This window comes from Arctopsyche grandis, chromosome 5 (genome assembly GCF_051622035.1).
Source record: "Arctopsyche grandis isolate Sample6627 chromosome 5, ASM5162203v2, whole genome shotgun sequence".
NCBI classification, from domain to species: domain Eukaryota; kingdom Metazoa; phylum Arthropoda; class Insecta; order Trichoptera; family Hydropsychidae; genus Arctopsyche; species Arctopsyche grandis.
In genome coordinates, this window is record NC_135359.1 from 5,911,401 (window position 1) to 5,938,916 (window position 27,516).

The following is a 27,516-nucleotide window of genomic DNA, read 5'->3' on the forward strand; positions in this document are numbered from 1 at the left end:
CCCGCCTCTGCTGCAACGATCCCTCCGAAAAACTAAATAGCGGTAAATGTATGTAGCTTGACAGTTTTCATAACATCAAATGACAGTTTTCGAATATTAGGAATATTTTATAGGAAACAAAAATAATTTATAATACACCCATATATACTAACCTGAAAAAACTGCATGCTATATATAATATTCCGTTTGTTACAGACATTACTAACAAACTAACCAGTAGATTCTATGAAAGAATCACTAATAACCATACTAACACACTTGTGAAGAGTCTCGGTGATTACAACAAAATGTCTATACCCTTCAGGTATAAACACAGATTACCTAAACACAATCTGCTTTAAGTCATCGACTTTAGATAGTCTTTAATTAATATTATGTATTAGATGTATTATGAACATTTATAAGGATTGTAAATAGGTTTTTGAGCTCTTTTTCCTATTATGCTTTAGATTAACATTAGAATAATATAATACTGTGATTACTAACCAAATTAAATTAAAATTGTAAAATAGTAAATGATCAGTAGATCAGTAGCTATTAAAATAGATATAAGATGTATTGTGAACATAATTTCGTAATAATAAAAAGCATTTAAAAATCAAAAATCAATAGGAAACAAAAATAATTATATTTTTAGGGCTATAGGAACATGAGATACGGCACTGGAATTCACACGGTGCGTACCTGACCAGGTAGAGAGAGAATCAACAGGTCTGGAGTCGCGTCAGTGTGAGTTTGGTGGGGCAGGTGATCGTACTTATCGCGGCTCACGGTGTTCTTGGCAGTTGGGACAGAACAACAGTTGGACCGAGAACTCGTAACGGAACGGTCGCGATATGAATTTGCTGCGAAAATAATCATCAGAACGAGATTAGAGAGCCTGTGGTGAGTCGGTGGGTGAAAATGTTGGCCAATCGACAGCCACTTCTGGCCAACAACGGACCGTGGCGAACGGAGGCAGACAATAACAACTGGAGGCACCTGGAGACAGGTGCAGGTGTGAGCCGCGGCACAAAGCAACCGAACCAATACCTGACGATGGCCGACGAGGAACGCACCAGCCAAGGTCCTTTCGTCTTCGGCGTCCACGGTCCTTGCCAGTTCTCGGCCAGGAGTCGCTACCCGGCCGACTACGCTGACTACACCACCGCCTACGACGATGCCGATCAAAACTCTGTGATAGACAACAACGAGTCAAACAACCTGTACTGTGATAGAAATAGGGTCTGCGTTAAGCCCATGGGGTCGAGATCTAGAAAGGGCATGTTCAACATTAAGGATAACAGGGACAAAAGGTCGGCCAAGGTGAAGGACAACGGCTCTTGCAAGGGCAAGAACGGGATCAAGTGCGTGCTAGTAGGTGATGTAGCCGTAGGCAAGACTTCGCTGATCACATCCTACGCCCAAAATCTCTTCCAACACGACTACAAGCCGACCACTTTCGATAATTACAATGGTAAGTTTCAATAACATCTATGTACATGTTTATTGTGAGCAATTGCTTTTAATTTAACTTCTGGGATTGTGTCAAAATTCAGTGGCGAAACTAGAAAAATCGGTCGCGCATGCAAATGCTAGCAAAAGGCCCCCTTTAGAATTTTTACTTAAAATTAATTTATATATATTTTTTCACAAATTCTGTAATCACATCTTAAGACATTTTAGAAGCTTCTTCATGTACAATCGATAATATTGCTAATTCACTGAGCCTGAGTTGACTCATCGATATTTTTTTATAGTCTTTTATTAATTTGAAAAAAAACTATAATAAATAACGTTATCGAATTTTTCAATTGAATTAAAAGAGGTATCTGGAAATTTCAAACGATATCAAATACGAGAACGTAATTCACAATATACAAATGAAACGAAAGTATTTTACTAACCATTATTTTTAAAAATTTAACATGGGTTTATAGATCATTTTAGACAATTAATATAACGAAAAAATATTAAATATCCTGCTAATGAGTACAAAATCATGAAAGTTCGACACGCAATTTGAAGTATAAATTTTAACTAGTCTAATGAATAATTTTAAGAGAATTTTTATTTGAGGCCTGCATGCACCGCATGCCCGTGCGCCATGTTTTGTGTCGGCTGTGTTAAATGTATCTCAGATAAAGTACCATAAACTTGTGATAAATCCTAAGTAAATGTTAATATGATATTTGGAAAATGTTTTATTTGAGAAACGCCCCAATGATTATGATAAATTGAACGTTATCGTTAATTTAACTTCAAGCCGGAACGATTGATATGAAAATCTGAACCTTTAGAATCAACAATGTGAATTTACGTAATGGAAAATGTGAATTATCACTTCTTTGGGGAGAAAGTGACAATGTATTAGCGCATTTACGATGACTTACAAGAAGTGTTCAACAGAGTTGCCAATGTTGTAATCGCATTGATAAAAGATGATAATTTCGCATATATTATTATACATACATATGTAGGTGCGGGCTCTAGTAGGGTCAGTCCTATGTGCAGTTTATCTATGTACTTGTATTGTTTCCTAAGTCGTTGGCAAATATAATTTTGACGCCTTTGGCAAATATCAAATAAGCGCCCCTCTATGTCTTTGTTTTAAAAGCTAGATGGCAAAAACACAATTACAGAAATAATTTTACTATGAAAATTATTTATTGTTCATATTATATATGCGTCTATAGTTTTCATTGTCCCGCTTTTAAATTAGCAAATTCATTAATGCTGTCACATTTGAAATCACTCACTAGTTTATGTAATATTGATAAAAGGCTTAAATCAGACGTGCGGTCTTGACTACTTACAGGTCTCAAATAATTTAATTATTAATTAATTAATTAATATTATTCTTAATTTACGGAAACTTATTTCGGCCATGATTATTGTGGCTGGCATTGTCAGAAATATGCGCATAGCTTGTATGTACATCCATATAATACTTGAATAAGATTCTTGTAAATCCCACTCGCTCAGTACATTCAAAAGATATCTATGATAAATAATTGCGTTTTTTTTTTAATAGAGCAGTGATGTGCAATTGTTCTAGTGCATTCTCTCAGATTGTATATTTGGGGGAGGGGGGGGGGTGGCCTCATATAGAGGGCTTTATTAGTCGAATTCATTGACCTTTAAGGTGGGTTTACATTTATTTATATATGATAAATAGTGCTAGGATCTATATTTTCCAATATATTTTCTATATTTTTTTCAATACACAGCGTATTCAAATAAGCTTTTAACCCTCACGAAAAGTAGGTATAATTAACTAAAATCACTATTGTCAGATTTAGGCTTTTCTTTGAGTTAACAAAAGCCACAGTTAAAAAAAATAGCATGCATGAATGGGTACTCATCAACTAACGATCCTTTAAGTCTAAGATTTTAAATGAAACCTTTAATAAATGTAATGTTTTGTATTTTTCGTCGTAAGAAAGTTTTGCTTCACGCTCCGAGGGCCCTTCAGATTTTTGCGCCCTTGGCAAGTGTCTCGTTGCCAATGCCTTTATACGGTTCTGTACATATGCATTTTTTTTCCTAACTAATAACATTTTTGCTATAGCTAATAACTAAAGCCCGGACCCAGAGGGTGCCGCGTATTGTTCAAATGTTGTAAATGCATTGTTTAAGTTTCGCCGAACCTTTTTTCAAAGGATTTACAACAATGGAAGAATGAGCGGCACCTTGGCTATCCTACCTCTACTAATAACGTTTGTGCGTTGGGACCCCTTTTTTACAAAGATTTTTATTAGTTTCTTTAACTTATTTGGCTCATTTATATTGCATCCTTGTCAGATGTTTGCCCTTAGTATAATTAACTACTTAAAATCAATAATACTTAAAGGCGACACCCCTAATTGAGACATACATTAATACACATTATGAACAGTTCTATTGTATGGAACTAGAGGTAGGACCGGAAGCGTCATTTTTCCAGGAAACAGGGCAAACTACAAAGCTAGAGAGTATAAAAAAGGTTCATAACGGCGCAAAGTTGGTCCGCTCTTTATATAGAACTAGCCCACTGGGGTAGTTTTTTTGACGCTTGTAACTCAGTTATATTCAAATGTATTCACAAAAACGTTACAAATGTTAAAAAAAAATCTTTGTGAGATAGTTCCACCTTTTTAATAATCATTTTCCCATTAACCACAATTATGGCTTAGTACAGCGTACATAAATACGTCATTTAACAGTGAAATTGTACCCGTTTCGATTAATATTGATTATGAAAGATAACAATTACCCAGAATTTTTTCCAACATGTTCTAGTTGAGTATGGATTAAAAAAATGTTTTCGCAAAGGATCTTGAATATCGTCTTAAAACTCTAATCACAAAAAAATTCAGCAGTTTCGTCGAAACATTCAAGTGCCGTCGATTCTTATCATTAACGATAATAATGCGAACATGAAAAACCAAGTTCCTGCACATTTTCCAGCTTTCGCCAGACTCGGAACACCTGCCTCTCGATTCGCATGCCATGTGGGTCCCGAGCAGACATCTGCCGATGAAATTCTTCCTTTTTTCTATAAAATTTGAGCCTTTCAAGCACTTTTATACTGCTTCGCGTGCGCCAAAACGATAACGCAGATAACATCGACAGATCTAAATGACTAATGCTAAATGGCAACCGCATTGATAATTTATTCGTTGTTTTTTTTTTATATTTCAATCCACCATACATAGATGGAATTAAGACCCAAGATGGATTACTAAGTCACTCGGCATGTCCGATTTGATAATATGAGGTCACGACGATCTTCCATGTATCGGAACCGTTTAACTAGTTAAGTGTGGCCGCGACTCCTGATCCATATACAACTGGGGGGGCCTTTGAAAAGGAATAAATAGAAATATTTAAAAAAAAAACATAGCAACAAAGCAAGGACAAGCAAAGCAAACTCGTGTCCATTGTCGAATGCTAATATTAGTTTTCGAATTCTTCTGATGTCGCTATACATTTCCGCTCTTTATCGGCGTTATCGATACTAAAATGGCAATGCAATAAAAATCCGACAGAAATGGTGCATACGAAAATTCTCGAGAGGATACGATTGATTTAATGAAGTATTTTTATCGCGTGTATCCACGTCTGTATTCCTTATCCGTTTTAGAAAAATTCCTACTGAAGCCGAAAACTGTGTGCTCGTTGATCTATCGGATAATCTGTTGGGTGTTTTATCGAGCGATAAACTATGTACATATGTATATAGTAAAATAGTAGGTAGTAGGTAGCAAGTCTTTCAATGACTCAGAATATTACTTAACAATAGTCGTTTTTGTTATATATGATAAAACATCATTCTTATCAGCAAGTTTTGGTTTTTTAATATTTCAAAATTTCATTTGATAAAAGCTTTTTTTCAGATAAATGAATTATACCATTTTGACACGATGTGAGTAGCTTGGACGAGTAACTTGGACGTCCAAAATGTTCTAAAACATTGGATCACCTGTTGCCACGCTGCGAGTAACCTGCAAAGCTACTTGCATCGTATCAACTCGGTATTACTCAATCAAATTTGAATGGTGATACCTAGAGGTAGGACCGGAAGCGTGCCGTTCTTTGTTTATTGTTCGTTGTGCATTGTTCATTTTTATGATGAACCTTTGTTAAAGGTTCGCCGAACCTTTTTTTATTGCACTCTAGCTTTGTGACTAAGACCCAAAACGCCGTGTTTCCTGGAAAAAGCACGCTCTCTATCCGCCCTTTAGTGATACCTCTAAGGTAAGATATCTACAGATCTTTACGACTTTTCGCAGTTTTTTACAAATCGTTTCATCTGTGGCAGAAAACTCTTAGCGCCTCATTCCTAGATTTTAGTAAAAAAAAGTTTTTTAAAAACATATCTCTTCTATAATTTGTATATAAAATTATTATTTTGAATAAAGATACCAATAATTTTATTTTACTACCGCCATCTATGTTTAAAACTAAAAACTGGATAGACCTCAGGCACTTATCAGAAATTCAAATTGCAAACGCGTCTTACACGATATTTTTGCACTATCGTAATGGCGGAGGATCCATTTACTTATATTGATGACCAAAATGAGCAATATGGCAAAGTATGAAAACGATCGGATAAGAAGCAAATTTTTTCCTGAATTGTAATCGTAAGTGAAACGTAAAGGAGGTATGTAATAAAAAATATTTTTCAACCAAAGTCTAGGTGTGATCAGTGCTGGCCTTACACCCAATGGTGCCCTCGGGCAATTTTTTCTAAATACCCTAGAAAAAAATTTCGCCTTTGGCTCTTAAATTTAAAATTTCGTATGGCTTTTGACGGTCTAATTTTAATTTTAAATCGCCTTTGGCGCGTCGAGCGGCGCCCTAACTTATTTGGCGCCATCAGGCGCCGCCCGACCCAGCCCCCCCCTAAAACCGGCACTGGGTGTGATGTTTACTTTTAAATAATTGCATTGTCCTGAGAATTGGGAGCTGTTACCCGAATTTTACCATTGATTTCATCATTGGATTTGACATGTGCATATGTACATACCCGGCTTTGTCGTAGGATTCTGGTCGATATGAACTCCTTTATCCGTTTTTTTAGGACATGAGGGTTTGCAGGTTGCGGTCAGTTGTTACACTCGAAAGTACCCGGACTTGAAAGGATTTAATTTGAAAATTATAACGGGTTTATGCGGCAGTTTGGAATTCTTGAACCGCAGCCATCATTACGGCCAACCGCTTGCTACACATCTTGCATCGGTTCACTCTCTTTACGTACGCATACATTGAATTATTGACGAATAAAATGATGAAATGTGTGCATTTTCAATGGACATGTTGCGCAATAGATAACCAGCATAATTCTGGATAAAGCAAACACTTGAAATATAAAATAATACGGCTGGAATTCTTACCATTCGTTATTATGCCTATGTATGTATGCCTCTTCTCCTACATTTGCCTCTTCTCCTACATCTGCCTGCTCAAATGGTCCTGATAGTCGTGATGCTGTTGTGACTGTGTTGGCTTCTTCTTCTGCTTCCTCTTCCGTTTCGTCTCCGTTGGCTCAATCAAAACTGCCATTTCTTGTCTCAAAGAAAGTCACGCGCCAAACTGGGAAACCGAAAATTGGTAATTTATTACCAAAATGTACGAGGTCTCAGGACAAAGCTGGCTGCGTTTAATTCAGCCGTTTCTACTATTTGTGATGATATGGTAGCACTATCGGAAACATGGTTGACTTCATCATTTTTTGATGCTGAACTTTTTGATTCTTCCTGGAGGGTGCATCGTCGCGATAGAGTTGATCGACGTGGTGGTGGTGTATTATTTGCTTGTCGTGATTGGTTTCGGTCAGTCCGGATGACAAATTTTGAAACTCTATCTGGTGAGGACTTATGGGTGAGAGTTGATTTTATATTTTTGAGAATGTTTATATGTGTGGTTTACATTCCGCCTGCTGCGAAAGAGGACGTATACGAGTTATTGTTTGTGAATATGATGAATGTGCGTGATTTTATGAATGAACGTGATATATTGTTAATAATGGGTGATTTTAATCTACCTAGTGCTAATATTCATGTCCGCAATAAATTTAATTTTGTGATTTCCTATTGCGACATAATACAGATTGGTTCACCCATTAATCCAAGTATGCTTGATATTATGTTAGTGAATGAATGTAATGTGTCAGCAACGATGATCCAATGCCCAAAAGGAACTGCGATCATCCCTGAGGACCTATATCATGATGCATTACATATTGAGCTTTTGTTTATTTCTTCTGTGAGAGCTGCTTCAGCTTGTTCATCGGTTGGGGTTTCCTCACTGCGATGGAATTTTGCTCGTGTTGATTCTGAATTGGTTTATAATGAGGTTCGTTCAATTGACTGGCGCCAAATGTACCTCATGAATACTGGTGATGCTGTTGAATATTTGTATTATACACTTTATAATATTTTTGACAGTCATGTTCCTCGGTTCATCAGTTATCCTAATTCGGAACAACATCGGCGGGTATTTCCGCCGTGGTTTGGGTGCAAACTTATAGCTGATGTTCGTGCAAAATGGTTGTCTCATAGAAGATGGAAACGTAGCCAATCATTTTGTGACTATGAGAAATTCCGGACTCTTAGGAAGATCGTGAAACGTGGTGTGAGTGAGCGATATACTGTCTATCTTAATGAGATGGAGAGTGCTATTGCGGTTAATCCTAACCACTTTTTCAGATTTATTAAGAGTAAGCATATTTCACATGGTCTTGAGCATTCATTCTCATTTGGTAATAAAAGTTTTGACGGTCCTGAGATCGCCAATGCTTTTGCTTCATTTTTTAGCTCTGTCTTTGACCAGAGAAAACCATCCCTTAATGCTAGTTTGGCTTCACAAATTGGTACTGAGGGTGTCGGTATAGACATTCCGCGGGTATCGCTGGGAGATGTTAGGATGGCTATTATGAAGCTGAAGGGGTGTGTTGGGCCTGACGGTGTGCCCCCTGACGTATTAAAGGTATGCTGTAATTCGCTTTTAGAGCCTCTTCAGTTTATTTTTAACCTTATTCTTGCTTCTGGTAATTATCCTGAAAAATGGAAATTATCTAGAGTCATTCCTATTCATAAGAGTGGCTCTAAAAATGAGGTTGAAAATTATAGACCTATTGCTATTATCTCGGCTATTCCCAAAATTTTTGACATCATCCTTCACCGTTTGATTCTTGCGCAGTTTAAAAGATTATTGTGTGATGAGCAACATGGTTTTACACCCTGTCGTTCCACTACCACTAATCTCGCCTGCTTCACACATTTGATCATGTCTAAAGTTGACGTTGGTCAACAAGTTGATGTAGCCTACTTTGACTTTCGTAAAGCCTTTGATCAAGTCAATAATGACGCTCTTTTGATCAGGTTAGCTGAAGTGGGTTTTTCAACGCGTCTTCTTAAACTCTTTGCTTCTTATCTTAGTGATAGGAAGCAATTTGTTAGATATGGTCTTTATGAATCTCCTTCATTTTTTACTCGATCTGGTGTTACTCAGGGGTCCACTTTAGGCCCATTACTATTTACAATTCTTATTAATAACCTCCCTAGAGTTTTATGTAATGCATCATGTCTCTTGTTTGCTGACGACGTTAAATTATTTTTTGCTGTCAAGGATGAGAGGCAAGCCTCTCTCCTTCAAGCTGATATTAACGCTGTCTTGGAGTTCAGTTCTAGTTTAGGCCTTGAACTTAATTTAAACAAATGTGCAATTATGAGCTATGGACGTGCACATTCACTCTATTGTCACGGATATTCCATTAGATCCGTCTTGTTGAAGCGTGTGGAATCTATTGTCGATTTGGGTATCACTTTTGATCCTCAGCTCACCTTTCACAACCATATCAAAAAAGTCGCTGACGTTTCCTTTCGTCGACTTGGATTTGTTTTGAGATATGCAAGATTATTCTCCAATCCTTTGTCTTCTCGCTTGCTTTTCAATTCGCTTGTGAGAAGTAAGCTAGAGTATAATGCGATTGTGTGGAACCCGCATGAAGCAAATTACTCTCTGATGATTGAGAAAGTGCAAAAAGCATTTCTTCGTTTCCTATATAGGAAAGAATATGGGTATTACCCATATCTCTACCCCACTCCTTTCCTTTTGGGCATGCTTGGGTATAATTCCCTTGAACTTCGGAGAAACTTCTCATTAATTCGTTTCGTTCTCCTGCTCTTACGTGGTAATACGTCATGCCCGTTGTTGCTGGAGCAGTTGGGGCTTTATGTCCCTAATCACTATGTGCGTGGTAGACATCATCATTTGCTGGCTGTACCTCCTGCCCGCACAGTCCTTTTTCGAATGGCTCCTATTCCAAGAGCTATCCGACTTCTTAATGAAATCGTTGCTGCCGAGACTGAATGTGATATTTTCCACCTTAGTGAGCGTAAATTGTCGGAAATTACTCTAACCCATTTATCTGGTAGTCTGCGCTCATCATTGTTTTCATGATTGATTGTGATTTATGAGTGAAATTTTGATTAACTCTCTTCCATTTGGGCCTTACAGGGATGTTTTGTATTTGTAGTTGTTTCTTACATATTTATTGAAACTGGCTGTAGGTGCAAGGCATTCCTTATGCTATATTTTTTTTGATATTTTTACTTTATCTGTTATTATTAAATGCTATTTTTTATGTATGTATGGATGTATTTATGTTATGTTTAATTGTTATTTTGTTTTTTTTCTTTTTTGTGTTATATTTTTTGACCATTGTGGCGCTTTAGGAATTCCTGTTATGCCACAATGGTCTGTTTAAAATAAATAAATAAATAAATAAATATATTATCGTGTATATTGTTGCAATGAATATTCTGAGAATTGTCTCGTATCATATTACAGTTTCGGTCATTTTTTCCGATTATCAGCCGTCATTAGTAGAGGTAGGATAGTCACAGTGCTATCCTTTGTTCCATTGTTGTAAATCCTAAAAAAGGTTCGGCAAACCTTTAACAATGCATTTACAACGCGGCACCTTCTGGGTCCGGTGACTAGTCATTAGTCATCTGAATTGATAACGAGAAATGTTCATTAGCGTTATTTTGATCAAAGGTAATTTATCAGTTCAAATTTGATTGCTTATCCAATCTGATTTGTAATCTCTACCAGTGCCGGGCTTAGAGGGGGCTGGGTCGGGCGGCGCCCGAGGGCGCCAAGTAAGTTAGGGCGCCGCTCGATGCGCCAAAAGCGCTTTAAAATTAAAATTAGAGCGCCAAAGGCCCTACATTTGTATTCGGCAAATTCTATTCAATGATCTTATCAATTTAAAAGCCTTTCACTCATTGTATTAAATTTTATAAAACAGCACAATTTACAAGAATTATGTATATCCAAACATTTGGGTTTCTATGCTTTTGCTGACACTGTCTGAAACTGTAGCAAGGTCCCAAGGACGGGAAAAAGGAGGATGGTAATCCAGTTTTTTATATATTTTTTCAAAGGGTGTTTAGGAAAAATTGCCCGAGGGTGCCATTGGGTGTAGGGCCGGCACTGATCTCTACGTACTATATTTGTACTCTCATATGCTCTCAATTTACATATATTGTATTTATGTACATATTATGTGCGTGTTCTCAATTATTATTTATTTACAGTTGCCATCGTAATTGTCAATGATAACAATGAAACAATAACTGGCATGAAACTTTCCATTCAAATTATAAGTCTATTGTTTAAATTTGTGTTAAAAAGTGTGTGATTTCATGTGCAATGTTCTTCATATACCGTTTGAAGATTCGTAGTTGATGAAAGTTGACAGCCTGTAAGAATTGTAGGTAATTGATTAAAATAAGTGTTTGATCTTACAAATGTATACGATTCTATTTTTAAGATTGTTGATTGGCGATTGTTGTTGTATATGTATATTGCGTCACCTGTGATGGCAACATGATAGAATTTGATATGATATGCGTGTATTTTTCTTTTAATTTATTTTTCTAATTTTTCAAATTTTTCTTTTAATTTATTTTTTAGATGCTTTTCTAAAAGTCACCTTCTGATGAGTCTATTTGGGATTATGGAACTCAAATCTTGTATTTTTCATGACATAAATATATATCGTAAATTTATCTACTAAGCAAAAATAGAACTCTTCAATGTTTGGTCTTCAATCATTATTATAGATACATACTTAAGTTTTTATAATGCAATCATCGAATTATTTAATCAACCCTCCTCAAATCCTTGAACTCTAGGTGTAATACAAGTATGTAGTTTTATTTACTATTTTCAAGTGTAATATTAAACAAAATAAGATATTACACAAAAGGGATGACTTAATCTTAATTTAAATGGGGGATGGTTGATAAGTGACTTATATATTAAAAACACTTTATATTTATAATATGTAAAACATGAGTAAACATATTTTAAAGATTAGAATATCAACATTTAATTAGTATTCTTATTCAATTTGCTCAATAAAAAAAGCATGCGCTGCAGGTAATTTTTTTTCGGATGTTTGAGAAGACCTGGTATAGAATATGATCTGAATTGGTCATTTTTTGAAGACAAGTACCCTAAGAGTAATGGATTGACACCTTCGTGTGTGATAAGCCAGGGTTTCTCAAATTAATCATTACCGATTAACTGATTTCTGAATACAAATAATGCATATATTCACTCTAATGTGTACATAATCAGCATTTTTGTTACGGAAATGGAATTTATAAACTTACAAAAGTCACATGTTCTTAAAAGTCATTGACTTGATCAATTCAGCGCCCTTTATATCGATCACCTGATACAAGTGCCTCGCTCGCCTAATTCTCGTACCGACCCTGTACAGTACATAAGCCTTAATTACTTATTAGTCGAGGCTTACGATGACTAGACTTAGGCTTAGCTCAATTGCCTTTCACACAAAAACTGGTTGATTATTCTGAATTTCTTAGAAAAAAAATGCTTTTTTGCTATCTTGCTTTTAACACTATTGGAACAGTGTATTATTATTTGCAAAATCACCGGCTTCTAACCGCCCTTTTAATGATGACTATAAATCAAAAGTTACATGTTACGTACCTATGTTTTTCTTTATTCTTGTTGATAAATTTTGATAAAGATATATTGAGTAACAATGAATTTTATACGCAGAAGTAATGATATAAAAATGTGCCGCAGGCTTAATTTTTCCCCGAATTCGAGTGTTGTAAGTTTGTAACATTCCATTATTTGAGTCTAATCATTTAAAAATCGGATCCGGCGCACTTTCGTATTAATTTCGCAAAGTGTGCCGATTGGCCATAAGATTATGCACCTGCGCTCAACACTAGTGCATTGCTTATCATCATCATCATCACCATACATATGTGCGTTCGTCTCGTACGAATTGAATTTTCAACAAATCAACACATATGTAGGTACATGCATAGATGTTTTGAGTCACGACGTTTAATTATTTTCGACCTCGAAAACGAAAATGTACACTAATCGTGCTCATGAATCACGTTCGAACTTCACATTTGCTAAAAAATTTGTACGACTATTGTACATTGCGTTATTTCGCATGATGTGGAATTGATGTAATTCATAATCAGTTCTTTGGAAAATCTATCGTGAAAACACCTGTGTATATATAGATATTTCTGAATGCGATGAGGAAAAATCGACAGTATTTTTTCCAATCAAAGATTCGATTATCCGCCATTCGTTCAACCGCAAATCCGGCCGAATCCGTTCTAATGACAGAACACTTTTGATGCTCGAGAACAAATCTTATTCTATACTAGCGAGTATTGATTTTATTCGTATTATAATGCCTTTTTAAATTTGTATTACCTTTTCTGTATCTGTTATGGTTATTTGAGAGGTTTTAATATATGTATGTACATACATACGATATGATATGATAAAAATGCTAATGTCCATTGCATTTATTTACCTTCGTATTAATTTTTCCCAGGTTTCAATTGATAATGAATGATCAGCCTTCGCTGTTTGAGTTTAATTGCACGTTTCGATTTAACTAGTTCTTGATTTTAAAATAATGCGTTAGACATAACCCTGAAGTTATCCATTGCCATTAATTATTCAATAAAACTAGGAAAAAATGTAGCTCATTGAAGTCGTGGGCAATGAGTTCAAATGCGTCGATATCGACCTATTGATTTTCCAATTATGGTTGCAAGTGATTTAAAATTTTACGCAGATCATTTTTATATAATTAGACGTAGGATTTTGCAATGTGATTGAAATTAAAAATAATGATTGGATTGGATTGGAAACAAACGTGTTGGATTTTTTATTTTTAATTGTTCAGGTGTGAGATTTGTTTTCAATGTATACAATTTCTACGTATGTATGTATACAGGGAATAAAAAATTGTATATTTTTGATGACTCGTCAAGAGTCATATAGTGCTTCTTTATCCCGCTCACCACGCGATGAGTTGAACCGGTTCGTAATTCAGTTCGAGGCAGTCGTTTTTCTGCCGCGATCCCGTGGTCGCCAACTTCGGTTTGTCACTACTTTGTCACTACTTTGTACTACTCTGGCACTTAATGTGGTACTGTGTCACAGTCACAGCGTAAATATCAGAGAAAAATGATCCTTATTTCCGTATACAGAGAGTGGCTTTTCGTTGCCAGCGTAAAGGTCTCTTTGAGGCAGAATACACCAGCCCCCCTTCGTATATATTTTCTTACGATTACGATTCGAAATTTCAACTTTGCAAGGTGTACTTAAATTGTAAATCACAATACGTCAATTTTTTCATTTTTATCATTAAATATTTTTTTATTAATTACATTTTTGCTTTTTACAACACATAATGAACGAAGTTGATAAATAATGCATTTTCCTTGTTACTAAAATATATTAAGTTTGATTTTTTGGAAAAAATATACTATACGTAGTAGGGGGCGGCTTTAGCTTTTGCACCACATAATTTAAGCCGCCCCTATATATGAGACAATCCAAATTCAAAAACGGTTCATAATAAGAAAGTCTTGGTTTTCCTCTCTGAAAATCAGACTTGTCTATATCTGTCATATATGTATATGATTGATGAAGTGAAAATAGTTGAAATGACAATGATTAGGACACGTGATTTAAAGAATAGATGTAAGATGAATGAGGGAGATACAGAAATGATAACGATAAAATAATTTTGATAAAAATAGGCATGCAGACCATGATTGTGTTGAGATGTTGCAGTTATACAATACGTATATATGTAGATAAGTGAATGTATTCCCGATGAGGAAATATTGGATTTCATTTAGCAACGAATGACGAATTGTTTATGAATACAGGATAAAAAAATGGAAATATTATTGAGAAACGTTGAGAATCTCGGAAAAGGTGTACGGCTAACGTGTCAATCAGCAACATCGCGAGTTTCAGGTAAACTTATTACCTGTCGTTTTCAAAAGAAATCGTTTCCACCTTTTCCAAAACATCAATGCTACGGAACGGTCGTATGTTTAAGAAGACAAATTGTCGGCGTTTGTCGGGTTTTTATTTTTTTGCCGGTGAATTTGTCTAAGATTCGCCAACTTCCTTTTTTTTCAACAACTTCGAGCTCCGTATAATTGTGGCGAATACCCATTGTCGTACCAGTGGCCGTCAAAGTGTGCGGATAACGGTGCGATATCGGCACACTTAAAACCTCGATTTAAAACATTTAACAAAAAGACACTTTTATTAAGCCACGCGACTTTCTAAACTAATCTAATCGTGTCGACCGACGACGAATAATGTTGCATGTGTAGTGGAAATTGTGCATTTCACACTATGTACACGCTGATATGGGGAATGATTCAACAATGCAAATATGTATGTGTAAAATTTATTACAATGCCAATCGATAAGTTTCGAGGCTATCATTGCAATATGGAATCCTTGTTTTTCAATGTAATTAGCCTAGATATAAGTAAAATTATGTGTATGTGTTTGTGCCTTGTTTTATCTGTCATGTCTCATTTTAAGCGTGGCACGTTATGTATCAATGGATTCATGATGATCCCGGAAAGTCATTAATAATAATATATGGAGGAAAATTTCGACTTTTTAGTATAAATTATTATGATAACATTATTACCCGATAATGAGCTATATGTATTATGTTGTTGTTTATTATTTGGTCGTAACAATCAGTAGATATAACCAAGCTGAAATATTATTCGCAAAGGATTATTATTATTCTAATTTCGAATAAATTTTATGTATTCGCCGTATCAAAATGACATGTTTTCAGGTTGAATGGTCAATTTTGTTCAATAAAAGGTCAATAACTTTAACAGTAATTCAGAATCCACTGCGTACTATATAAATAATAATAAATGTTAATTGCTCCGTTTTTTTTTTATTGATATTTTATGACAAATACACAGTTATCATACTGATAGTATTATATAATACAATTTATGACCTTAACCAAATTAAGCAAGCCTGCTGACAGATCAATTGTTTATATTTTAGCGTATTGACATTTCTACTAGTAATATAATAATAATCTATAATAAATGGGATGTTTGTGGGTTTCAAAAAAAAAACTTCAATTCCAATTCCCGATTCCTATTTCAGTTCCGATTCCCGATTCATATTTCAGTTCCGGTTCCGATTTCGGTTTCGCCTTTGGTTGTGACTTCAATTCCGACTTCGGTTCCGACTTTACGATTATGCCGACAATTATTGTTTGTTATTATTATTATACATATTATATCTTTATATTAGTTATTTTTCCGAAACCACCCGTTGGAATATTAACGGACACGACACTAGTAATATACGTATATAAATATATATAAAAAACGAAAGGGTTGTATATATATATATGTATGTTTTTTGCATGGAAAAGTAAGGAGATTTCAAAAATAAATATTATACTAATATATAATATAATAATAATATAATTAATAGTCATATTACACAATTATCATAAGTTGATACGAATGCAGGCGATCACACCTTAACTACTAACGAAGACACATACATACACATGCTCATTTGTACGTGGACGACCGGGCATGCGTGCGGGGATGAAATGAAGGGGCAGCACGGGGGGGGGGGAGTAAGTGGGCGGTGCGTGAGAGCAACAATAAATAACATATTATATAGCGTAGATACAATATACGAATTGACCCCACATGTATGCTAAAACCATAACGACAATATCCTCGGGTTTAGTTCAAGTATTAATTCCATTACAAAACTATCCGTTGAAATATCAACGGGCAAAACACGACACAACACATAGATATGGTTTGTACCCATATTTTGGTTAATAAATTGATTTTAAATAAAATACACAATATGCTTCCGGTTCAAATTAATTTTACTGTTTTCAATGTTAGAATTATGAAAATCACTTTTAAACGTATTCATTTACATCAATTTTAGTGAGTAAATTGATTGGAATTTGATTTATGTACATAGCTTTAAGGTTGATTTGGTAATATGCGTTGATATAATACGAACGCACTCGGACCGAGTCCGTTAATTTGGTCATTCGGACGCTACTTGTAACGAGATAATGTACGAGTGGCCAAATTAGCCGACTGGATCCGAGTACACTCGCATAGTGTCAGCCCGGTATACGAAAACGTCACCGTATTTGGATCTTAGAATAATGAAATAATCGAAATAATCGAAAATGTTATAGGCGTTTAAACAATTGAAATTTGACAATACGAGAGGTTGGCGGAAAGGAAAATATATAAGACTACTTACCATAATACGTCAAGATGGTCAAGATTGTAGATTTTTCAAACGTGTCTATTTCGATTATTTTTCACCATCGTATTGGCTGAATTTATTTGAATATCAATTTTTGAACAAACCGCGCAAAATGGCAAAGTTTCAAAACGATCGGAAGAATGTAGGATATAATACAATATGTTGTCAGACCAATGAACGAAGTGAAATATATGTACATAGAAGAGCCTTGTAATAAAAAGTTTTAAAATAGGAAAATTTCCATTTGAATTTCCTTTGAAAAATGATCATAAGACTAAATGATCATTGAAAATAAAAATGGCGGCATTATGTACCTACTCTAATACGACTAATCTCTTTTTCGATAATATTTGAAGTACCTACGATACATAATAAATAGATAAAGGAATGCAGCGGTGCAATAATTCGAACTCGTTTTATTTATTGGTTCGATTCGGATAACCCTAGTTCAAAATCGAACAAGTCAATTGTGTCAGTAATGATAGTACATATGGATATACATAGCAATTGTTTAAATATTACACACATCATTGCAAAAAAGCTTGACTTTTCCTTGTCGATAATATGACCCATGGCATGTGGGGAATTTCGCGAAAAATAAATCTTTGGCGAGTGCAGACGTGCGCGTGTGTGTGCGTAATTAAGTGCACAATTATCTGAATGTGCGGCCTCGTTTCTCTTTTCGAACGAAACACTCGAATAATTCACTTTTCAGCGTTTCTCAAAGTCAAAGTCGCGCATCAATTGAAACAGACCTCATTGTTGATAATGATAACAGTGAAATCTATTCAAATAGTCGTCTCCATTGTCCATTGAAACGCTTCACATAGCCGTTTTGCAAAAAGTATCTACACATACATACATATAATCGTTATTGCACATTGTTATAATATTTCTTTAGAACAGATTTGACTAAGCCGAAAACGGTTTTTTTTTACAGACTTTTGTTACTTTCCAAGTAATCACGTGCAGTGAGTTTCATAATCTTCGTTGACTATTAAAAATCATTTCGGGTGATTTTACAATATACGATTGCGATTGTGCAGCTTTGTGCTCGTTTGTAAAACTCATCATAGGTATTAACAGTAAAACCGTTGAATATCTGCATTTACATAAGTTGCCAATCAAATTCAATAGGCTAGATTTGGCTGTTGATGTTGTCATTAAAGATTATTTTTAATTTATACCAGGAAGGCCTAAAAAGTAACCCCAATGCACCTCCCTAGCCAGAAACACTGTACATTTGGTACAGGTATTATACAAAGTAAATACATATCAATTAATATCCACATAGACATCTATGTTCAAATTTGTAAATTTGCAGCATTTTATGCAATTCAGCGAAATTCGAGATTGCTGAAAACTCGAAATTTTACAAGGAAATGGGTAAGGTTGCCAATTTGTTGGAACCATTTCAATGAAATTCGGATAAATTGACGAAACTGATAGGAAATGATCGACCTGTAGTTACAAATCCAAGGTTTGGCCAACATAAATCAGTGGGATTTGAACCCGTGACCATTTTGGTCAAAGCATTATATGCTAACCACTAGTCTATTCTGCTGGTTGTTTAGCCTTCTACTGTTGCTATTTAACCTTTACATTTCATTTTTAAAAGTCCAATTTCAACTTGATGTTTTTACTTGTGTCGTGTGTAAGTTCTATATAAAGCTTCGGGGCTATTGACATTACTTTACCGTAAAGAGTGAACAAGTCATATAAAAAAGTAAACGAAAGCAGAAGAACTCGCCTTTAAAATTGCTAATATTTTTATGTCGTATGGAAGTTTTTGCACTTTGTCACTACAATCAGTTGGGATTCGTTGTAGCAGGCAGATAGTAGGTCTATCAAGGATTCAAAATATTATTGATCAATGAACCAATCGGATCAGCTTTATTAAAGTCAATTTTTGTTCCTATATTATCTCAAAATTACATTCGACAGAATAATTCCACCTACAATGCGACTATCGTAGATAGAGATGTCTACGCCAGACAAATGGACCCTTTAAGGGCGTAGACACACAGAGCTAGCATCCCCGACATATACTATGGCAATCTAGGCCAAAACTCACTCCCTGGAGTGTTTTTGGCGATATTTTATCCTTGTATTGACAGGTTTGACAGTGATCGGTAACGGTGATTCCCATATTTGAAGAAATGTTGGAGAAACTTATCGAAATAATAAGATCGTACGAATTAACAATGAGCTCGGAAAGCTCTTCCTTGACTGGAAGCCTCGAAGACGAGCCGTGACGTTCCCTTCAGTGTGTTTTCGCCTTAAGCGTTTCGGGATGATCATTTAGTATGTAAAATTACATTACAAAATCGAGCTTGACAGTTCCCCAGCTCATATACCTGTCATTAACAATGACATGAGGATACGCCCATCATAGCTGGAGTTTACCTAAGCATGCCATTTTGTACCATTTAGTGTGTCTACGCTGTTAACACTTAAGCGACCGCGGGCGCCAAGTTGGCGTCCTACCGTTGCTTCGTTCACACAACCGCGGACGCCAATGTGGCGTCCTCAGATATGAACGTACAATTTTTTGCGAAAGAATGTGCAGTTTTTGGCGCAAGTTTTCGCGAGATTAGTTCTGTCGGTAAAGTGCCAAGATTAATTGAACATAGTGCCTCTGCAAATGACATTCAGTACAGATTACTAAGCATCATTGCTGCTCTAGGACATCCTATAATCAAGACTAATGTTTTGACTCGAGATATGTACATGTGGGCGAGTAATACATCCAAAGGTCGAATGGCTAATTGCAGGTGAGCGTTCTGATATGTGTCAATAGATTCGGCGCCAACGTGTCGGACGAATTTCTCGAAATTAAATTTAAAAGCACGAAGGAACAATCTTGTCGCGTTAAATATAATATGCTTTTCACGGAACACTGTCTCATCGATTCCAGCATTACTCACACGCGGTACAAGTTTAGATATTTATTTTATTTTTATTTAGAGCGTTGTTGATCTCTTTGCATGTTTACTTATATGTTTATCCATACATTCCGAACCCGATATATACATATATATATATTTTTTTTTTGATTTTTCATACGTTCATATGTAGTATATAATGCGATACTATCTCCAAAGCGATATTTAGATAAGGCAAACCGTTGTGTGAGTGATTGTATGTATTTTTGATATTTATTTTGAAACTCTTAGCTCGGTGTGTTCTATATGTGGTCAGTGACGTGTTCTTGATTACACCAGTACCCAATAAGACACGCTTAATTGTTTTCTCTCTTTGTATTTCGCGACAGGGATCGTCAACTGATTAAAATTGATTGAAATAGTTTTAAGTGCGTAGTAGGAGGCTGGTTGATTTTGAAATGACCGTTCGCAAGGTGCCGGAATTCATGCGTAGCATTGAAAATTTCATGAGTGATTTTTATGTAATTTTTTTTCGTATGTATTCCATGAATTCCATAGCAACTGCATTTTATCAATGAAAAGCGTGCTCATTCTATCATATATGTATATCTGTAAAAAATCTGCTAAAATTTATCGTCTGCCGATAAGATATTTTTTAGATTATATATGGCGCTAGGGTGTTAGATAAGAAAGAAATTTTTATTTTTTTATTTTTTTATTTTATTTCATACCAGGAAGGCATTACAGGTAAACCCCAATGCGCCTTCCTGGCCAAATTACAAACAATACAGCATTTTTTATTATATAAGTCGCTAAATTACGAGACACTGACTTAAACTCGACAATTAACGAGACATCTATGAATTGTACATACATTTTTATTGTAATATTTACATTAATCATACTCAAATAGTGGTGACATAGTGGGTAGGAAGGATTTTTAGCCAATTTTTAATCGGGAATCGTTTCAACAATGAAATCAGAGAAAATTGGCAAACTCTGATAGGAAACGATCAACCAGGAGTCACAAATCCTGGTCTGACCAGCAGCATTACAGATATACTCAGAAAAATTCTTTTCAATCGAGGTCAGCTCAAGGGATCGAACTCGGCGCCTCTCAGTGTTAAGCAGAAGCTTAACGACCGAGCCACGCTGCTGGCTAATTTTTAAGTGCTATTACCTATTTACTTACATATTTATGAATGAATGATTTTATTTTTTTATATTTAATAGCAGTCTATCTATTCCAAAATTTCCTACTAGCAGATATCTTCATTTTCAAGCGCAGTCACATTTCATTTAACTAGGCATAGAGAGAATTATAAGATATAGTGTGAAAAAGAAAAAGTTATAGGCGTTAAAACAATTAAAATCTGACAAACGAGAGCGTGGCGGAAAGGAAAACATATAAGACTACTTACCATAAGACGTCAAGATGGTTAAAATTGTTGCAATTTTTAAATGTCTCTATTACGATTATTTTTCACTATCGTATTGGAGGAATTAATTTGAATATCTATTGTTGACCAAACCACGCAAAATGGCAAAGTTTCAAAATGATCGGAAGAATGTAGGATATAATATAAAATATGTTGTCAGATCAATGAGGGAAGCGAAACATAGAAGAGCCTTGTAAAAATATGCGACTCCTATCGATAAGGTAAGATATTTTGACCAATTAGAATTGAACTCTAGAGTTTGCATACATATTGCCACGGTAAATGAAAAAATCTCGAAGTCGAACTTTTACATGATCATAAAACTTTATCTATTGTTACTACTGTAGGATCTGGTTGCCAAGAGACATAGGCGGTAGGGTAAATGAGACTTGTTAAGCGGTTTTAAACATTGACCACAACGACCTAATCGTTCGCCGCGTTACATGCTCCAGATGACAACTTAACCATTCTTCAACTCATTAATGCCAACCTAACCATTCATACATACAATCCTCTAGGTTAGAAAACTAAATCCCACACTAAGTACATAGATTAAGTAATAACGAACAGTCCCGGAAGATGTATGTATCTATCCAGTAGTTATTTTCTCTCCTGGAAGTAAATATTTGTTACCATATATTTGCTCGTATAATATGATATGTTAGTAGAGCCAAATCTACCTTGAGTTTGTTTACAGTAATAGATATCCTTATCTTATTTATTGTACCTACATACATACTTACATATTTACTTCAATTGGATCACTGATTTTCTTGTTGTATAGTTTTGACACAGTTCAATTATGGTGGCATTGTTTTCTATCAGGTCACTTGTAGTACTTCTACCCAAAAGCTGACCAAAATGCATGAACTACATATGTCTGTCGGATCAGACTCACAATTGTTTATGGGGTGAGTATTGATCCTATGTACTGAATCATTTCTCATTACATATTTTCTTATCTGCGCCTTTGACCCACCATATATCTTATCTGAAGATGTTCAAACGTAGAATTTAACTTGCATAAATTGAATCGCTCTAACCGGGTCGGAGCTTGACCGTGAATTAATGACGACGCTCGCCTACACAAGGACGATTTAGGTAGGAAATCGAGTGCAAGCAATCATATTTTCGAGTCGATTAACCCATCAAGGTCTCTGAAACGAATGATGGGCCCAATAGCTGCCGCCCGACCACAAATAATAAAGCTCGTTCAAAACGAACAATTAGAAAGTTCTTCAGTGGCCCAAACGCATGACGAAACCGAACACGCTGACTTAGTGGTTTCCTTGGATAATACAGACGCGTTGTTATGAAATAGTTGCGTTTTGTTTCTTTTTAGATGTACATATCTTCGAACCGCGAATGGAAAGGGCCAGAGGGGAGGCGTGGATTTCCCAGTATGTATGTCGTTATGGAAAAGAAACAAGCACAAAGCAAAAGAGTCTCAGTTGGTGGGTTGTACATACAGAGTTTTGCTTGTCATCGAGAAAGTTCAGATCCTAGTACAATCAGTTCAGATTCAAGTTCAATAACTATTTCATTTTTACATACCTCCTTTACGTTTTACTTATGATTACAATTCAGGAAAAAATTTGCCTCTTATCCAATCGTTTTCATACTTTGCCATATTGCTCGTTTTGGTCATCAATATAAGTAAATGGATCCTCCGCCATTACGATGGTGCAAAAATATCGTGTAAGACGCTTTTGAAATTTGAATTTCTGAAAAGTGCCTGACGTCTATCCAGTTTTTAGTTTTAAACATAGATGGCGGTAGTAAAATAAAATTATTGGTATTTTTATTCAAAATAATATATACAAATTAGAGTTATGTTTTTAAAAAACTTTTTTTTTATAATATAATTTCATTTATTGAAGTATTTTTATAGCTACTTCTAATATACATACACATGAATTGTATTTTTTATTTTTACATACATATATGTATGTACTAGGAAGGCCTAACAGATAAACCCCAATGCAACTTCCTGCTCAATTACAAACATCGATATACAATTTTAAGAAAGCATTATAGAAACATCTATAGATAAATTTTGACAAATTTCGGAGCATTTTTTTTTATCTAAATCGTCAAATTTTGAGATGTTTAGAAACTTGAAATTTGCGAGACATTTATGGACAAATTTGCACCGTTTTTATACGAATCAGTGAAATTCGACTGCTTATAACTCGAAATTTGCGAGAAATGGGTAAAGGTAGCCAATTTGTTGGTTCCGTTTCAATGAAAATCATATAAATTGGCAAACTCTGATAGGAAACGATCGATCTAGAGTCACAAATCAAGGTCTGGCCAGCAGCAACTAATGAGACCAGTCCCGGCCTTAGAAAAAACTTTCGCCTTTGGCCGTCTAATCTAAAATTTTGTATGGCTTTTGGCGCTCTAATTTTAAATTTTAAAGCGCCTTTGGCGCATCGTGCGGCGCCCTAACTTATTTGACCCAACCCTCCCCCCCCCTTAAAACCGGCACTGAATGAGACTCGAACCCGTGACCACTATGTTCGAAAGCATATATGCTAACCACTAATCCAAACTGCTGGTTGATATTAAAATCAGACCAGTTTTCTCCTGTCTGGATTTGTCATTTGACTGATTTCATATCCTGAATTGTGGTCTCCTCTGTAGTCCAGTCAGCCTCTGTTTCGATTCGTTCTGGTAGGTCGCGAGTTTTAGACGACTTCCAACAATTCCAAAGCGAGAAGTTCGCCGACTTAACTGAAGTAACAGTAATTTTCATCGCGATATAAGCGATGAGGCACTGAAGTGGAATACGGAGGCGGTTAAGCGTGGAAAAAATGAAGTGTTCAGCGGAGAACAAAGGCCGTCGTCGGCCAGTCCTAAATGGAGACAACCATTTGTTAATTATATTGTAAATTGTGACTTAGAACAAACCTGTTCTGATTTATATCACCGCTCGTTAAAATCAACGGCCGCCTGTTGGGTTGGTTAAATTCATGGTCGATCTGCAATACAATAGCCACAATTGAAAATTTTAAGTGATATATTATAAGAAATATGTCATAGCAGCGTATTTATTGCCTGTGGCCAAACAACGGCTTGTTTTCATATTCACTGTTCAGTATCGTGAGACGCGTACTCGATACTTTATCTACACATGTGCGTAGTAACAATAAATTAAGTTTTGTGATCATGCAAAAATTCGAACCCGAGATTTTGACTGATTCGAACTCAGAATCGATCACTGATCACGTTTTCATGATCTAGAAAAAAACGTGTCTGTGTATTTTTTGAACACCGTTAGTCCTATCGAACTGAAATTTAGTATCAGTTACTAAAATGCTTATCGATACGTTGATAATTTTTTTCCAAATTTTTAAGTTGACCGAAAATGGTACCTCTCCTTATAGGTATCCTTTTTTTATTCAATTATCTCCCAAACCGCTCAGACAGCTCAGACTGAATTTTTTTACATGTATTTTTGCATATTTTTATCTCAACCGAAAGTAGTACTTTTTCTCTAGAGAATGGAGGTTTTTTATGTTTTTCTCAGAAACCTTTTAGTATATCGAACCGAAATTTCATATCTAGAAGTTTAGGCTTAATACCAAGTAATGTATAAAATTTAGTGAGTACTCGTCAACCGGTAGCGGCAGTTTACTCTTATTGTTTTTCTTCCACTATTTTTTTCGGCCCTATAAATATGTGTGCTCTACACGAGAAAATTCGAGTATTTTCCATGTATCAATGTGTTGAACATAAAAAAAAATCATCAAATTGAATAAACTGGAAGAGGGATTTTTTCCTCTAAGAAAAGTCAAAAATGTTATGATCACACAATTTTTTCCACACCACTAAACCTATTAAGAGGGCTGTACACCTGAAACCTTAATTTTGTTACCGTTCCTTTCTTCGATATACATATATATTGAGTGTATGTATATATTGAGTGAATGCGACAATATATATCAATATATATATTGAGTGAATGCGACAGTTGCGCTTCGACCAGATAAAACGTATTTTAAATTGACAAAATCGAGGTTTCGTATTCTACTATTTTCTCTTCCAAAATTCGCTAGACAATTAATTAGAAGTATTTTAAAGCAATGAAATATAAAAACTAATAGGAAAAATATCTGACTATCGATTCCAATACTCACTTTGATCGTAACAATCCTAAATTTTGAGTTAAAGACCGCAAAAGCTAAAAAACTGTAAAAATCACGGATTTTTTTAAACGCTCATATCTCGTAAACGATCATCCACCAACAAAAATCAATATCATATTCCAATTCAGCGGGTCAAACTTAGTAAAGATTGGCTGTTCTCCGCTCTGGTAACTCAAAAACGTGATTTTTTGTTGCTCAGTGTAATTGGCAACAGATAAATTCAGTAATTTTGTACAATGAATCATATTTTTGATAAAAATCTATGAAGTCCCTGATTATTATTATTGCTAAGACATGTCGCTTTTATATAAGCCTTATCGCAAAATTGCATTTGAAATGACTTTCGATTAACTAATTCATATTTGTCATCTTTTTAATGCAATGATTGCACTCATTGTAAAATAAGAAATTTTATAAAATTAGCAAAATTTCATTGTTCCATTAGGATTAGACAAACAGAGATTATCTACTGCAACACGCAATGCATTGTCCACATATAATATATATATACATACTGTGTATGTTATTTATCATTCGACTGATGATTAGATAAGCTTTTATTATTTTACTAAAATTAATATATTCTAAATGTTCTTTTTTTTATGATTTTCAGTTGTGGTGCAAGTCGATGACAGGCCGATTAGTATGGAAATCTGCGATACCGCTGGACAGGTAATGCAATTATTACTTTATCACATAGGTATTACATTACCAAAGTTGCCTTACGCGATTTGTTTTTTTCTGATGGCTCGATGTTATGAATCATTTCTGATAATATTTTTAATTTTATTTTAGGACTCTGTAGAAGGACTTCGAGAGTTGTGCTACCCAGGAACTGATGTGATAATCTTATGTTTTTCGGTCGTCAAACCAGATAGCTTTCGATCTATTGTAAATAGATGGGCGCCTGGTGTGGCTGCCATCAAGGCCCCTTTGATATTAGTTGGTACTCAGTGTGACTTAAGAGATAACTATAGAATTATTAGCGACTTAAGGGTAAGTTATTTAAGCATCTAGAATACGAAATGGTGTTTAATATCGATGATACATATCATATTTACGAATGTGTTTTAATTTGCAGCTTCAAGGTGAAAATCCAGTGACTGAATCAAATGCAAAGTTATTGGCGGAAAAACTCAGAGCTCCGTATATAGAAACTTCGTCCAAAACGAAAAGTCGCTTGAAAGATGCCTTTGACGCCGCCATAGTGGCCACCCTGCCCGTTGGAAAGAAAAAGAAACCTCTCTGGAAGCAATTGCTTTGTCTCTCTTGAAATAATGAATCTGCCTCTTTGTGCACGATGCGAAGACTGTTAATATTTAACTTGAATATACTCGAAGCCTTTACAGCTACATGTGTGTTATATTTACTTTATGTAAATTTAATTTTTTTTTTTTTGTATATAATGACTGTGCGACGTAGTGTAATTTTAGGTATTAAAAATACTATTTAATCTTATTTTATAATTTAGCGTTTATATTGATTTGTAATATCGATTAAAATATACATAATTCACTATATAAGAGTTTTTTTAAACATATGTACATATTTATTGTTCCCTTTATTGTCTTCTTAGTTTATAGAATGTATGCAGTACCATTGCGATAATGTGTTTAATAAACAGTTTTTGAAAAATCATATTTCAAACATTTATTCTGTAAAGAATGGTAATTGCTTATGCTTGAAGCTCAATTAATGTGATGTTGGATAAACAAATCTATTATATCAAACCATTTCTTTCATGAGATTTAAGGTCTGTTCATACCTATCCAGCACGACCCGTATCCTGCAGGTTTCATGCAAGTCCGGATAGTATTCTTTGGTACATTATATGGACGTATTCATACTCCATTCGCGCATGCGCATTTACGCATTCATGCGCGTCCA

The 27,516-nt window shown here is 35.1% G+C and overlaps 1 protein-coding gene and 1 long non-coding RNA gene across 2 annotated transcripts in view; one reads left to right on the forward strand and one right to left on the reverse strand.

Moving 5' to 3' along the window:
• The window catches only part of LOC143912468 (uncharacterized), a 258,387-nt gene that overhangs the window by 130,410 nt on the left and 100,461 nt on the right, over nucleotides 1-27,516 (reverse strand). The window lies entirely within an intron of this gene.
• LOC143911663 (uncharacterized) lies at nucleotides 724-27,259 on the forward strand. The gene is made up of 4 exons (XM_077430652.1): nucleotides 724-1,456; nucleotides 26,243-26,301; nucleotides 26,425-26,625; nucleotides 26,711-27,259. Exons 1-4 carry the CDS (start codon nucleotides 904-906, stop codon nucleotides 26,900-26,902), a joined length of 1,005 nt encoding a protein of 334 aa, XP_077286778.1. The 5' UTR covers nucleotides 724-903; the 3' UTR covers nucleotides 26,903-27,259.

Bases quoted from the DNA above. Each gene is read 5' to 3' on its own strand.
- LOC143911663 (XM_077430652.1), top strand. From the start codon at position 904: ATGTTGGCCAATCGACAGCCACTTCTGGCCAACAACGGACCGTGGCGA. The intron at 1,457-26,242 runs GTAAGTTTCAAT...TATGATTTTCAG, and splicing joins CACTTTCGATAATTACAATG to TTGTGGTGCAAGTCGATGAC. The intron at 26,626-26,710 runs GTAAGTTATTTA...TTTAATTTGCAG, and splicing joins GAATTATTAGCGACTTAAGG to CTTCAAGGTGAAAATCCAGT.